At 41.8% G+C, this 11,870-nt stretch overlaps 2 protein-coding genes across 2 annotated transcripts; one reads left to right on the plus strand and one right to left on the minus strand.

The window, feature by feature from the left end:
* The first annotated feature begins 88 nt into the window (after positions 1 to 88).
* On the plus strand, positions 89 to 5,941 carry nom1 (nucleolar protein with MIF4G domain 1). The gene is made up of 11 exons (XM_058059933.2): positions 89 to 1,291; positions 1,366 to 1,478; positions 2,827 to 3,022; positions 3,093 to 3,416; positions 3,490 to 3,600; positions 3,840 to 4,010; positions 4,081 to 4,202; positions 4,274 to 4,406; positions 4,634 to 4,765; positions 4,905 to 5,014; positions 5,599 to 5,941. The coding sequence occupies exons 1-11, from the start codon at positions 452 to 454 to the stop codon at positions 5,774 to 5,776; spliced, it is 2,430 nt and encodes an 809-aa protein (XP_057915916.2). The 5' UTR covers positions 89 to 451; the 3' UTR covers positions 5,777 to 5,941.
* Positions 5,942 to 6,944: 1,003 nt separating this feature from the next.
* Positions 6,945 to 9,576, minus strand: mnx1 (motor neuron and pancreas homeobox 1). The gene is made up of 3 exons (XM_058060414.2): positions 9,063 to 9,576; positions 8,428 to 8,588; positions 6,945 to 7,220 (listed from the first exon to the last, which is right to left on the minus strand). Exons 1-3 carry the CDS (start codon positions 9,574 to 9,576, stop codon positions 6,945 to 6,947), a joined length of 951 nt encoding a protein of 316 aa, XP_057916397.2.
* Between the last annotated feature and the right edge of the window lie 2,294 nt (positions 9,577 to 11,870).

An 11,870-nucleotide genomic window follows, 5' to 3' on the forward strand; every position in this document is an offset into this window, starting at 1 on the left:
TTTAAAACTGGTAAAACTAATACAGGTAAAACTGCATTATAATCTATGCCACACATAGTTTTGTTGTACTGTGGTACTGTGTCCGATGCGATGAGAAAATGGGTATGTACGATAGTTTCCCTGCGAGAATTGTAAGCGTTTGGCAAGCACGAGCGTTTGTTATTTCCCATCTGGCAACACTGACCGGAAAAAGGAGTCACGTGAGGGCGTTCACATCCGCGTTTGCTCAGGACGGCACATGTGCGTGTTAGTAGTTTAAACTAACCCTCGGTTTCTTTAATTGAATACTTTATATTTGCTTAGGGTTTGTGTCACTTCTTCTCTGTGATTCCTGGCGTGGATGGTCTTTTTACCTTTTCAAGTTTAGCAGGTCGAATGTAAACAAAAGCTTGACAGTTAGCTAGCCAATATCCAAATCGAAAGGCTAATTTCTTTTTCCTACGCTGCTGACATGAAAGGGAAATGGAAGGTGGGTGGAAAAAAGAAAAACGGCAGCAAAGTGTTGCAGAAGTACATAGTGGCGGTGGATGAATTTGTGAAAAGCAGGAGTGGTGCGGATGCGGCAGGGAATGACACCGGCTTGAAGTTCGTTCAACGGAAAAGCAGGAAGCAGCTTCGCAAAGAGAAGCGAAAACTGAAGAAAGCCAGAATGAAAAGTCATTATGAAGGTAAAAAGACTGTCACTTTGCCCGGTGGCGATGGTCAACCCTCCGGAACAGTTGTTCATAAACAATCGCCCCCAAAAAAGGCGACCAATAAAAAAGACACCGGAAGTAATGCCAAGGAAGCAGAAAAGCCTAAAATGTCCTCGTCAAAGAAACCCAACAAGCTGCAAGAGACCAGAAAGAAGGCCTTATTGGAGGCAAACGAACAAGAGGACAGAGAAATAAAGAAGCTAGAGCGCTACCTGAAATTGAACAAGAGAAAAAACAAGAAAAACTTGCCTCAGTCATTTGTGGCGGATGGCCTTGACTACATCCTGGGTGCTCTGGACTCTGACACTTTGGCAGCTGGGATGTACGACAGCGATGACAACATGGATCTGGCCAAGCACAACTTTGAACAACTGGATAAGGACACCTCACAGCCCTCAGATGAGGAAGAGGAGGAGGAAGGGGATGCGGCGAGTGAAAGCAGTGGAGAAGATATGGATTCTTCTGGTAATGAAGACAATGTGCCAGAGGAGGAGGATGAAGTGACCAGTGAAGAGGAGGCAATGGATGAAGAACTCCAACATGAGAGTGATCCTGAAGACATAAATGAAGAACCGCCAGAGTCCAACCCAAATACTGTGAGGATACCTACATTCATCCCCACCACACCTTATCTTTGTAACATATGTCATGATTATCTTCTCATCTTTAGGGTGCCTCCGATGCTGGCAAGTATGTGCCCCCTCAAATGCGAAACGCTGCAGGTGACGAACGCAAAGCTGAGCTGGAAAAACTCAGGAAGAACGTCAAAGGCCTTGTGAACAGGTAGTTAGTTGACACACTGTCGTTCTCAAACCACACATCCCTCAAAGGAGAGACAAAGTGACTTTGTGATTAGAGTTTCCTAGCTTAACTCCATTCTATGCTTTTTCAGAAATATATGAAGAAAGCATGCTGTTTCCTGGTTGAATATGGCCTATTATTAGTTATTATTATTAGTCTGGAATATGCATCTTCAAATTTAATTGCCGTTTTTTTGGACGTTTTTTTTTTCTTTTTGTGGTTGGGCTGGTCCTGCGACTTATACTCTGCAGTGACATATGTATGTTTATGGGGTTTTTGTTTGGGGGGCTTTGCACTCACAGCCACAAGAGGGTGCTCTAGACTTGTACAGCAATACTACTTATTGCCTGATTGAAATATTTCTATCCATAAAAATGACTAAAATGCACATATAGGGCATTGAAAGACGTGATTGATATGTGATATTCTACAGTGTTCATTAGGTACACTTATAAAATGGAGATAAGAAGAGACCCCTGCAAAAGTATCACCATCATAAGGCTGCATGAAATAACACCCCTATAATAACCATAGGGGTGTCACCCCTATGGTTACTATAGGGGTGTTATTTCATGTCTAGAGGGCTCTGTTTCATTCTAATTGGTCATGAAATAACGCTCCTATGGTTACTATAAGGGTGTTATTTCATGTCTGGAGGGCTCTAATGTTTCATTCCAATTGGTCCAACACCCTGGTCCAACACCCCTATAGTTACTATAGGGTTGTCATTTCATGTCTATAGGGCTCTAATGTTTAATTCCAATTGGTCCAAAAATCTATTAACATCCCTATGGTTACTATAGCAGAGTTATTTCATGTCTGGGGGGCTCTAATGTTTCATTCTAATTGTTTCAACCCATACTTACCATAGAGGTGTTATTTCATGTCTAAATGGCTCTAATGTTTCCTTCCAATTGGTCCAAAAATCTATTAACACTGTGTCTGTTGATGTACTTACCATTGCCTGTGATGTGTAGTGTCAGGCACACTATATGCATTATAGTAGACATGATAAGTAGGGACACTCTATAGTTACTATAGGGTTGTTATTTCATGTCTACAGGGCTCTAATGTGTCATTCCAATTGGTCTAAAAATGTATTGACAACAAATACTGTCTTTACTGTCTTACTGATGTACTTACCATTGCCTGCAATGTGTAGCGTCAGGCAGAACAAGATGGCAGAACCTGTGTATCCTGTTAGCATTCCATACAGTACTGGTGTTTGCTGGTGTGCTTTGACATGATTCTAATGGGAAGCACTGGTTATGTGCTGATGTGAACTAAGGAAGTCAACACCTTGACTCATTTTTGTTTTTCGTCCCTGCAGGCTGAGTGAGCCCAACATGTCGTCCATCAGCAGCCAACTGGAGGCGCTCTACATGAGCTGCAGCAGAAAGGACATGAACGACACCCTGACCGAGGTGCTCCTGGCAGCCTGTGTCACCCCAACGCTGATGCCTGATAGGCTGCTGATGGAGCACGTCCTCCTCGTCAGCGTCCTCCATCACGCTGTTGGCGTGGAGGTAAAAAGCGCTTCTTTGTCATTTGTGAAAGGAGTGCAAGCTTCCACAAACACATGTCGTAATATTCCAGGTAGGAGCCCATTTTCTGGAGACAGTGGTGCACATGTTTGACGACTTGTACAACCAGCCAAGGGAGGGCAAAGAGTGCGACAACTTGGTGGCCATTGTGGCCCACCTCTACAACTTCCAGGTGGTGCACTCCCTCCTCATCTTCGACATCCTCAGACGCTTGGTGACGGCCTTCACAGAGAAGGACATCGAGCTGGTGCTGTTCGTGCTGAAGAATGTCGGCTTCTCCCTGAGGAAGGATGACGCCCTGGCCCTCAAGGAGCTCATCTCTGAAGCCCAACACAAGGCGGCCGACTTGGGCAAGAAGTTCCAGGATCAAACTAGAGTAGGCAATGAACCAAATAAAAATTCTACTGTGAATATGCTGCTGATACAGCACATGAAAATGATGTTTGCAGGTGCGGTTCATGTTGGAAACCATGCTGGCTTTGAAGAACAATGACATGCGCAAGATCCCGGGTTACGATCCTGAGCCTGTGGAGAAACTGAAGAAGCTGCAGAGGACTCTGGTAGGTCAACTCAGTTTTTTTTCCTCAATTATATACATTACTAGAGCAATGTATGGGGTACAGTCGAACATTACACCACCTTATCCACCTCCTCATATAGATTTTAATGGTATTTTCCTTTTGCGCCACTAAGTGGCACCAAAGAGCTGCTGTTGAAGTCCAGCGTTTGTGAAATGTCAGTAGCTGTGATGACTTCATGGGAAAGCTTGAAGTTGCCCTGAGCTAAATGTGCCACACAGATCCACCGTAACGCCGCAGGCAGTGACATGAAGCTCAGAGTGTCCCTGTACAATCTGCTAGCGGCCAATCAGGTGGGCCGCTGGTGGATCGTGGGCTCCTCGTGGAGTGGAGCGCCTATGATCGGCCACCAGGGGAACACGACGTCCAACACAAGCGGCAGTGAAGGACAAGTGAGTGCTCCAAAACACACAGGACATTTATTGTTCTTAGTTCCAGTAGTAGTCGTAATGATTGTTTCAGTACAGCGCCAAGGTTCTGGAGCTGGCCCGAAAACAGAGGATGAATACTGAGGTCAGAAGAAACATCTTCTGCGTGCTCATGACCAGCGAGGATTTCCTGGATGCTTTTGAGAAGCTGCTCAGGTTAGTTGATGCTCACGTCTGCTGGAAGGAAATGTGACCTTTAAAGCCTCCCTGATGCTGTGTGTGTGAAGGATGGGACTGAAGGACAAGCAGGAGAGGGAAATTGTCCATGTTCTGATGGACTGCTGTCTGCAGGAGAAGACCTTCAATGCCTTTTATGCTGTGCTGGCAGAGAAGTTCTGTACTCACGACCGCCGCTTTCAAGTACGACAAGGAACCTTTTTTTATCCTCTTTGTAGGTTTTGTAGTTCGAGTGCTAATAAGTCTGCATGCTAATGATTACCTGCCAGCGAACCTCGTGCGACCCGGCGTGTCACACCTCTCCCCCGTGACGATAAACACTTCCTCCTTGTGTCCCAAGCCCATGACCATTGTCCTCTTCAAAGAGCCTGGGAAAGTTTGCTTTTCACGCGTTGTCATTGTTTTCCCAGATGACCTTCCAGTTCAGCCTGTGGGACAAATTCAGGGAGCTTTCCGACTTTCCCGCCAGGACTGTGAGCAACCTGATCCCGCTGGTGACCCACCTCCTCCAGAAGAAGTGCCTCTCGCTGTCCTTACTTAAAGTAATCTATGTCATTCCTTCCTCGTTGTGCCAAATATAAGGCCATTCATTGTTTGCAATTAACATCATTTTTTCGATTTTTAGATCTTGGTGTTGAATTGAATTTGTCACTATTGATGGTGTTTGTGTTTGGTGTGCAGGTCATAGAGTTTGGAGAACTGGACAAGGCCAAAGTGCGCTTCCTGCGTCAGCTCCTGACGAGACTACTCAAAGACACGGAGCCTGAGGATCTTGTCGCCATATTTGCGAGGTGAGCGTGGCCAGGTGGATGGCGATGTACAACACCACTGATGTCGTTTGCCATAGTTCACCTCATATCTTTGGCCAGATGGCGTAAAGAGTAGAGGACTTTTTGTTACTTTCTTCATTAAATAAATTATAAATTTAACTAAATTATTCATTTTAAGTCATTAATTTATAAGTAAACTAATAAAACAATGTAAAAAAATGAATTAAGAACTATAAGAATTAATTATTATTGCTAAACGTGGCTCTGTTTACAATCGGTCAGGGAATGGCATCAAAAGTATCAAAAGTATCGACATTTTGATTTGAGAATCGATTTTAGAACATGAAGAGCTGGTATCAGAAATATCGATGTTTCCGTATGGATCCACACATCACAGTGTAGGTCACCTTCTCTTTCTTCTCCCGTCTTCGTCTAATAAGTAAACAGTTGAAATGACCTATACGGTATATTAGCATTAGCCGTCACCAGGTCTGCTTCACTTACATATACACCATATATTATACACCACCATCATGATAATATTAACAGAATTGGAAGCTCGGTACCTCTGATCAATATCCCTAATTTTTTTGCACACCTGCCAGGATTTCTGGAATTCCCAACCTGGCCATGCTGCGGGAAGGCTTGAAGCTTTTCATCAGCCACTTCCTGCTGAAGAACGGCCCGTCGCAGGAATCAGAAGAGCAGGCATCCATGCTGTCGGCACGCGCTCACATCGCCACCAAAGCCATGGAGGCCAAAGACGCCAAAGTCAGGCTGTAACAAAAAAAAACACCACAAAGACGGAGGACCTCCCCTTTGTTCTCCAGACCAGAGATGTTCATTGACTGATGTTTATATTTATATACCATGTATGTTTTTCCCCTTTAGCAGATCTCCAATTGTGTAATATTTGTTTTAGATTAAAAAAATGATCGTGGTGCTTTATGTTGAATGACTTATTTCACATACTGGAGTATTAGATGTAGAATTGGGGATCACATACATATCTATCCAGTCACAGCATGCATCACTGGGGCCATTGTGCCCCCCCACCCTTGCCTTTACCTGCTCTACAGGGGCCTAGTCGGGTCTGACCCTGGTCTGAACCCTTCATGCAGTCAAACAAACACTCCTTCAGAATCCTTACAATAGCTTTGACGTGCAAGTCAGCTGCAATCACACAAATTGGAAATGAACAAATATAGAATATGTTGGCTTACTAACTTTTTACACTGAATTTTATTATGGGAAAATTTGCAGTGTGGATTCCATCTAAGTTCCACTTTCAAAAATGCTTTCAATTGGAACGTGACATATACATTTTTTTTAAATATTGACATGTCATCAGCTTGTAGATCCACCACGCACCCCAAACCCCAAAGTATGAAAAATAAAATGAAAACAAACAAGAGTAATGTTATGAATAATAAAAATGTACATTAGACTCCAATTCCAAAAAGACGAAATAAATTTGAAATATGAGATGAAATATTTGGATGTTTTGCGGGGGAATAAGAGCAGCTTGTCCAGTGGTGTCCATTGGTGGTGTGGCGTCAAATGTAGCTCGTTCTTGCTGTTTGCGCTCAGTGTGAGTTTGCACACATCCGACAGCGCCATTACCAGTCCTTCCCATGACCCCGGCTGTCAGCCAGAAGACAAACATGTCTTCCGCCATCCATCATAAATCCCAAGAAGAAACCTTTTATTTCCCGTCTTTTGCACTAAAGCACAATCCAGCTAGCATGCATCTATTTTATTATAAATATAGCATATAAAAATAAACTAGTATTCGATGATATTGCATAGAAACCATGCAGTCAGTCCAGTGCAGCTCAGCATATATATATTTGTATATATATATATATACATATCATCTATATACACCATATATTTCTATGAAACAAAGACAGCTTTACATGCAAAGTCCTGCTGGTTGGATCGGCTCCTCTCAAGGCTGCGGGCTGAGGCCACACGTTCGATTCCTCTCGTCGTCCGAAGAACAGTCCGAGGAGTTGTACAGGAAGCGCTCGGCCTCCTCGTCCTCGTCCTCGTCGCTGTCCTTCAAGTCTCTGATTCTGCCGTTTTTGCTGCTCTCATAGTCCACCTCTTGTTGCTCGCACTTGCTCTTGCTGCCCTTCTGCTTGTCGGCCTCCTGCAAGGCTTGCTCCTTGGCCTTCTTGCTCCTCTTCCACTTCATGCGGCGGTTCTGGAACCAGATTTTCACCTGAGCGCAAAGAAAACCGCTCAACGCGGGCAGAGGAAAAACATTAGCATGAAAAATACCACAAAAATTGCTTTGAAATGTTGTAGTCCATAATGGGGCTTGTTTTGGAATGTTTTTTATAACATGTTCTTTTAACGCTCATTTAACACTTTTATGTGCTTGGTTTCATTCAACAATTTCTATCATTTACTTGATTTTATTCAACAATCTGTGTAATTCACTTTATTTACGTTAACAACATGCATAATTATTTGATTAAATGTAACAATTTGCGTCATTTACTTGATTTTATTCAGCAATCTGTATAGTTAACTTGATTTAAGTTAACAGCACGCATAATTACTTTGATTTCATTGAACAATTTCTATCATTTGCTTGATTTTATTCGACAATGTGGATAAATAACTTGATTTAAGTTAGCAGCACACATAATTACCTTGTTTTCATTGAACAATTTCTACCATTTACTCCATTTTGTCCAACAATGTGGATAATTCACTTGATTTAGGTTAACAGTATATATAATTATTTTGATTTCATCGAACAATTTCTATCATTTACTTGATTTTATTCAACAATGTCTATAATTAACATTATTTAAGTTAACAGCACACATAATTACATTGTTTTCAGTAAACAATTTCTATCATTGACTTGATTTTATCCAACAATGTCTCCAATTAACATTACTTAATTTAACAGTATACATAATTACTTTGATTTTATTGAACAATTTCTATCATCTATCAAAATCATCATTGATTTTATTCAACATCGTGTATAAATAACATAATTTCAGTTAACATGCATAATTACTTTTATTTCATTGACCAATTTCTATAATTTACTTGAATTTATTCAACAATATGTACAATTGACTTGATTTAAGTTGACAACATACATAACGACCTTCGCTACCTTGATTTAAATTGTATGTATTAATTCAACAACATGCATAATTACTTTGATTTATATTAACAATATACAATTACCTTGATTTTATTTTAAAATGTGTACTTCATGTAAAGAAAGAATATGTAAAAATGAACACTATGTATAGATAAGTCATTGAATGTACAGTGTGGAGGTGCTGGAAAGGTCTGACCCGGGAAATGAATGATGAGGATTTAATAAAGTCCACTCCTGGCCGGATGTGTGTTCATCCTAATACTAATACTAGTACTAATACCAATACTAATACTCGTACCTGTGTTTCGGTGAGCATGAGGGATGTGGCCACCTCGAAGCGTTTGGGTCTGGAGAGATATTTGTTGAGTTTGAACTGGTGCTCCAACTCCAGGAGCTGCTGGCTGGTGAAGGCCGTCCTTGGTCTTCTACACTTGCCCAGCAGGTTGGACTGTGCCTGGGCTGCAAACATTGGACTACTATTACTCAACTTAGAATCATTCACAGTGCATCATCTCCATATGTTTGGAATGACTCCTAATAATGAATGTGTCCCATAGAAGAAATATTCCCCGCCTCGTTTTGACCCAAATCTGTGAGAAGGAGGGCGGACAAAACAGCCAGTGTGTGTGGTTGCAAGTAACATGTCCACTGTGGCTTTCACAGCCTGCTGACACTTTCCCTCTGTCCATTATCTCTCCATTTTAGTTCCTCTCCCAAAAGCCATCCATCTGTCACCTTGTATACATCATTCTACTCTATAGAAGACGCATATCCACTGAATGGACACTCCGTAGTGTTTCTTTAAATCACCTTTTATCACACGTGATAAAAGTCTACCTGATATTCTTTATAATCGTATTAGAATATATTTATTCCATTTTATTCATGAATGAAATTGATATTTTAAAGATAATCCCAACATTTTGTACTCACAGTTAAAGTCCGACATCTTGGGCAGCATCATGCCGGCCGTGGACACCCGGAGCCAGTGGTCCAGCTGGAAGGTGCTGGCCGTCAGCTTGATGTCTCCGCCGTGGTGCTGCTGGTGATGATGATGATGGTGATGCGGGTAGGACGAGTAGGGCAGGGCCGGGTGCTGGGCCGTGAGGGCGGCCGCGGAGTAGGTGTACATGGGGTGGCCGTACAGCGCCTGCGCCGGGATGCCCGCGCTGCTGGGCGGGTGTAATCCTACCAGGCCGTGCGCGCTGCCCAGGAAGCCCGGCTTGGGGATCAGGCCGTGGCTGGAGATCCTCGGCGGGGACGGCGTCTCCGTGCGTAAAGGCTCGCCGGGGCTGCTGAGCTCGGAGGCGGCGACGCTTCCGGAGGACGGGATGGAGATGGAGGATGAGGAGGATGAGGAGGTGACCAGAGCCAGAGGAGAGGTCTGCGCTTTGGGACTGTCGACCGCCAAAAGAGCGTCAATGCGAAAGTTTTTGGATTTCTCCATCTTTAAGTGTGCAAATGCTCTTCCGCAGGAGAACTCCAAAGTTCTGACGGGACCCAAAGTGGGAGAGACACTTCATGCCCGTCCGGCGCACGTGATTGGTGCAGCCCGCCAGGAGGGGGCCGTCCCAAATCTCTCATTGAAACCCAACAACGCCCCTTTTACTGCACTTCCACCTGCATCCTTACATCCTTACCTCCTTACACCCTTACGGCAATCCTTCATTATTTTCTGTAAATATGAGGAATAGGAATATTTATGTATTTATACAGTGTAGACTCAACTGAAAAATGAAAACAGAAAATGCAAATTTGAGTGCAAAAAAAGCAGCGGTGCACAATCAGGGCCAGCAAGGCCTTCTCTGCTGGCCTAAAAACCATCAGAAGCACTGACAAACATTTACAACTTCACTTCAATAATTTGTTCCATTAAGTTTATTTATTCTTGGCTGCACTGCCTCTGATAGTGTATGTATATTTTTTATCCAATCAGGTTTCAGCTTCTACATGTTGCCATATCAATGTAATTTAGGAATCAGGAGTGATGGTCCATGGCATAAACACTATCGCAATGAGGCTGTGTTTTTTTTTAAACCAATCAGACTTCCGATTCGCCTCACTGTGGGCCAGCTAGCTGGAAGTGACAAGAGCACTTTTTGTCCTCTGGTTGCAAAACTGCAACAGTAACAAGGCTGCACATGCGCATTTTTGTATATCATTATTTCTTTTTTCCTCAATTCTTTTCTTATCAGTTTTTGAATCTCATACCTATGACTTTCTTATCTCATAACTATGACGTTTTTATCCCAAAATTATCAGACAAACAGTGAAAATTATTAGACAATAAAAGTCCAAATTATTAGATCTAAACTGTGCACGTGAGTGCCACCTAAGGCTGCGCATGCGCAGTTTTGTATATCATCATTTTGACTTTGGCTTTTACATCTCATAATTATGACTTTTTATCTCCTAATTGTAACTTTTTAAATCGTAATGTGACTCATAATGTGATCTCATAATTATGCCTTTTTCTATTGCGTATTTTCATCTTTTGGTATCATAATTACGACTTTCCTATCTTATAATTTCGAGTTATTCATTTAATAATTTTGACTTTTTTATCTCATAATTTTGATTTTTCATTTCGTGATTTTGACTTTTATCTGATATTGTCAGCATTTGATCGCATCTCATAATTTCTACCATTTTATTTCATAAATTTGACTTTTAATCTCATAATTTTGACTTTTATAATCTCATAATTATGACTTTTATAATCTTATAATTATGACTTTTTTAATATCATAATTGTTACTTTTTATTTCGTAATTTCGACTTTTTATCTCATAATTATGACATTTTATAACATAATAGTGCCTTTTTATTTCGTATTTTCAATTTCTTTAATCTCATAATTATGATGGGTTTTTATCTCATAATTTCGACAATTTATAGTTTTGACTTTTTTATCTCACACTTATGACCTTCGTGTCTCATATTTATAACTTTTTAATCTCATAATAGTGACTTCACACTATCACACTATCTCATAATTTCATACTTTTATTTCATAATTTTGACTTTTTTAATCTCATAATTATGACTTTTTATGACTCACCAATGGGATGTTTGTTTCCTTCAGTGGCGGTAACGGGCATCCATATGAAATCACACAAAATCCCCAAAAAAGTGACGTTTGGAAGAATATGTTGAAGTTGGGGTTGTGTCATCAACGTGTTTGCATGGGAGGAGGCCAAGAGGGAAATTGAAGTAAAAGCTGTCCTGCTGTCGTCGTCCTAAAAGGCTGAAGGTGACAGACTGCATGCACACATCAATTAGCCCCCTGCACCCTCCTCGACCTCTGCAAGAGGCTCAGCAGTGCAGCAAGCAGAAAAAAGCAAGGATATGAAGCAAGTGTCCAAATGAGTCAAATGTAATCCCAATTTGCTGCTGCACAAACTGTAATTGTGATGAAGAAGGAGATGTAATAGGCCCCGGTGACTCGGCTCTAATAAGCCACTTAAACTTAATGGAAGAGGGAGGTCAAAATGAGAATTATTGACACCCCGTTGGCCTTAACCTGTCTACCAATAAAGCTGATTAGTTTTGGTCAATTCATCAGCGAGGGGGACGTTTTATTTGCTCGGGGGAAATCAACAAGTCAGCTTTAAAGTATCGCCGTTTAATTGTGCACCCTGATCGTCAGCAGCCATTACGGGAGGATAACACACACACTTCAACACACACACACATACACACCAAAATCTCTTCAATATTTTTTTATTCAACAACCATAAT

This window comes from Doryrhamphus excisus, linkage group LG7 (genome assembly GCF_037039965.1).
Source record: "Doryrhamphus excisus strain RoL-2023G ecotype Guam linkage group LG7, RoL_Dexc_Guam_v1.1, whole genome shotgun sequence".
Classification (NCBI taxonomy): domain Eukaryota; kingdom Metazoa; phylum Chordata; class Actinopteri; order Syngnathiformes; family Syngnathidae; genus Doryrhamphus; species Doryrhamphus excisus.

Bases quoted from the DNA above. Each gene is read 5' to 3' on its own strand.
- mnx1 (XM_058060414.2), bottom strand. From the start codon at position 9,576: ATGGAGAAATCCAAAAACTTTCGCATTGACGCTCTTTTGGCGGTCGAC. The intron at 8,589-9,062 runs GTGAGTACAAAA...CAATGTTTGCAG, and splicing joins CAAGATGTCGGACTTTAACT to CCCAGGCACAGTCCAACCTG. The intron at 7,221-8,427 runs GTACGAGTATTA...CTTTGCGCTCAG, and splicing joins TCATGCTCACCGAAACACAG to GTGAAAATCTGGTTCCAGAA.
- nom1 (XM_058059933.2), top strand. From the start codon at position 452: ATGAAAGGGAAATGGAAGGTGGGTGGAAAAAAGAAAAACGGCAGCAAA. The intron at 4,766-4,904 runs GTAATCTATGTC...TTTGGTGTGCAG, and splicing joins TCTCGCTGTCCTTACTTAAA to GTCATAGAGTTTGGAGAACT. The intron at 5,015-5,598 runs GTGAGCGTGGCC...CACACCTGCCAG, and splicing joins CTTGTCGCCATATTTGCGAG to GATTTCTGGAATTCCCAACC.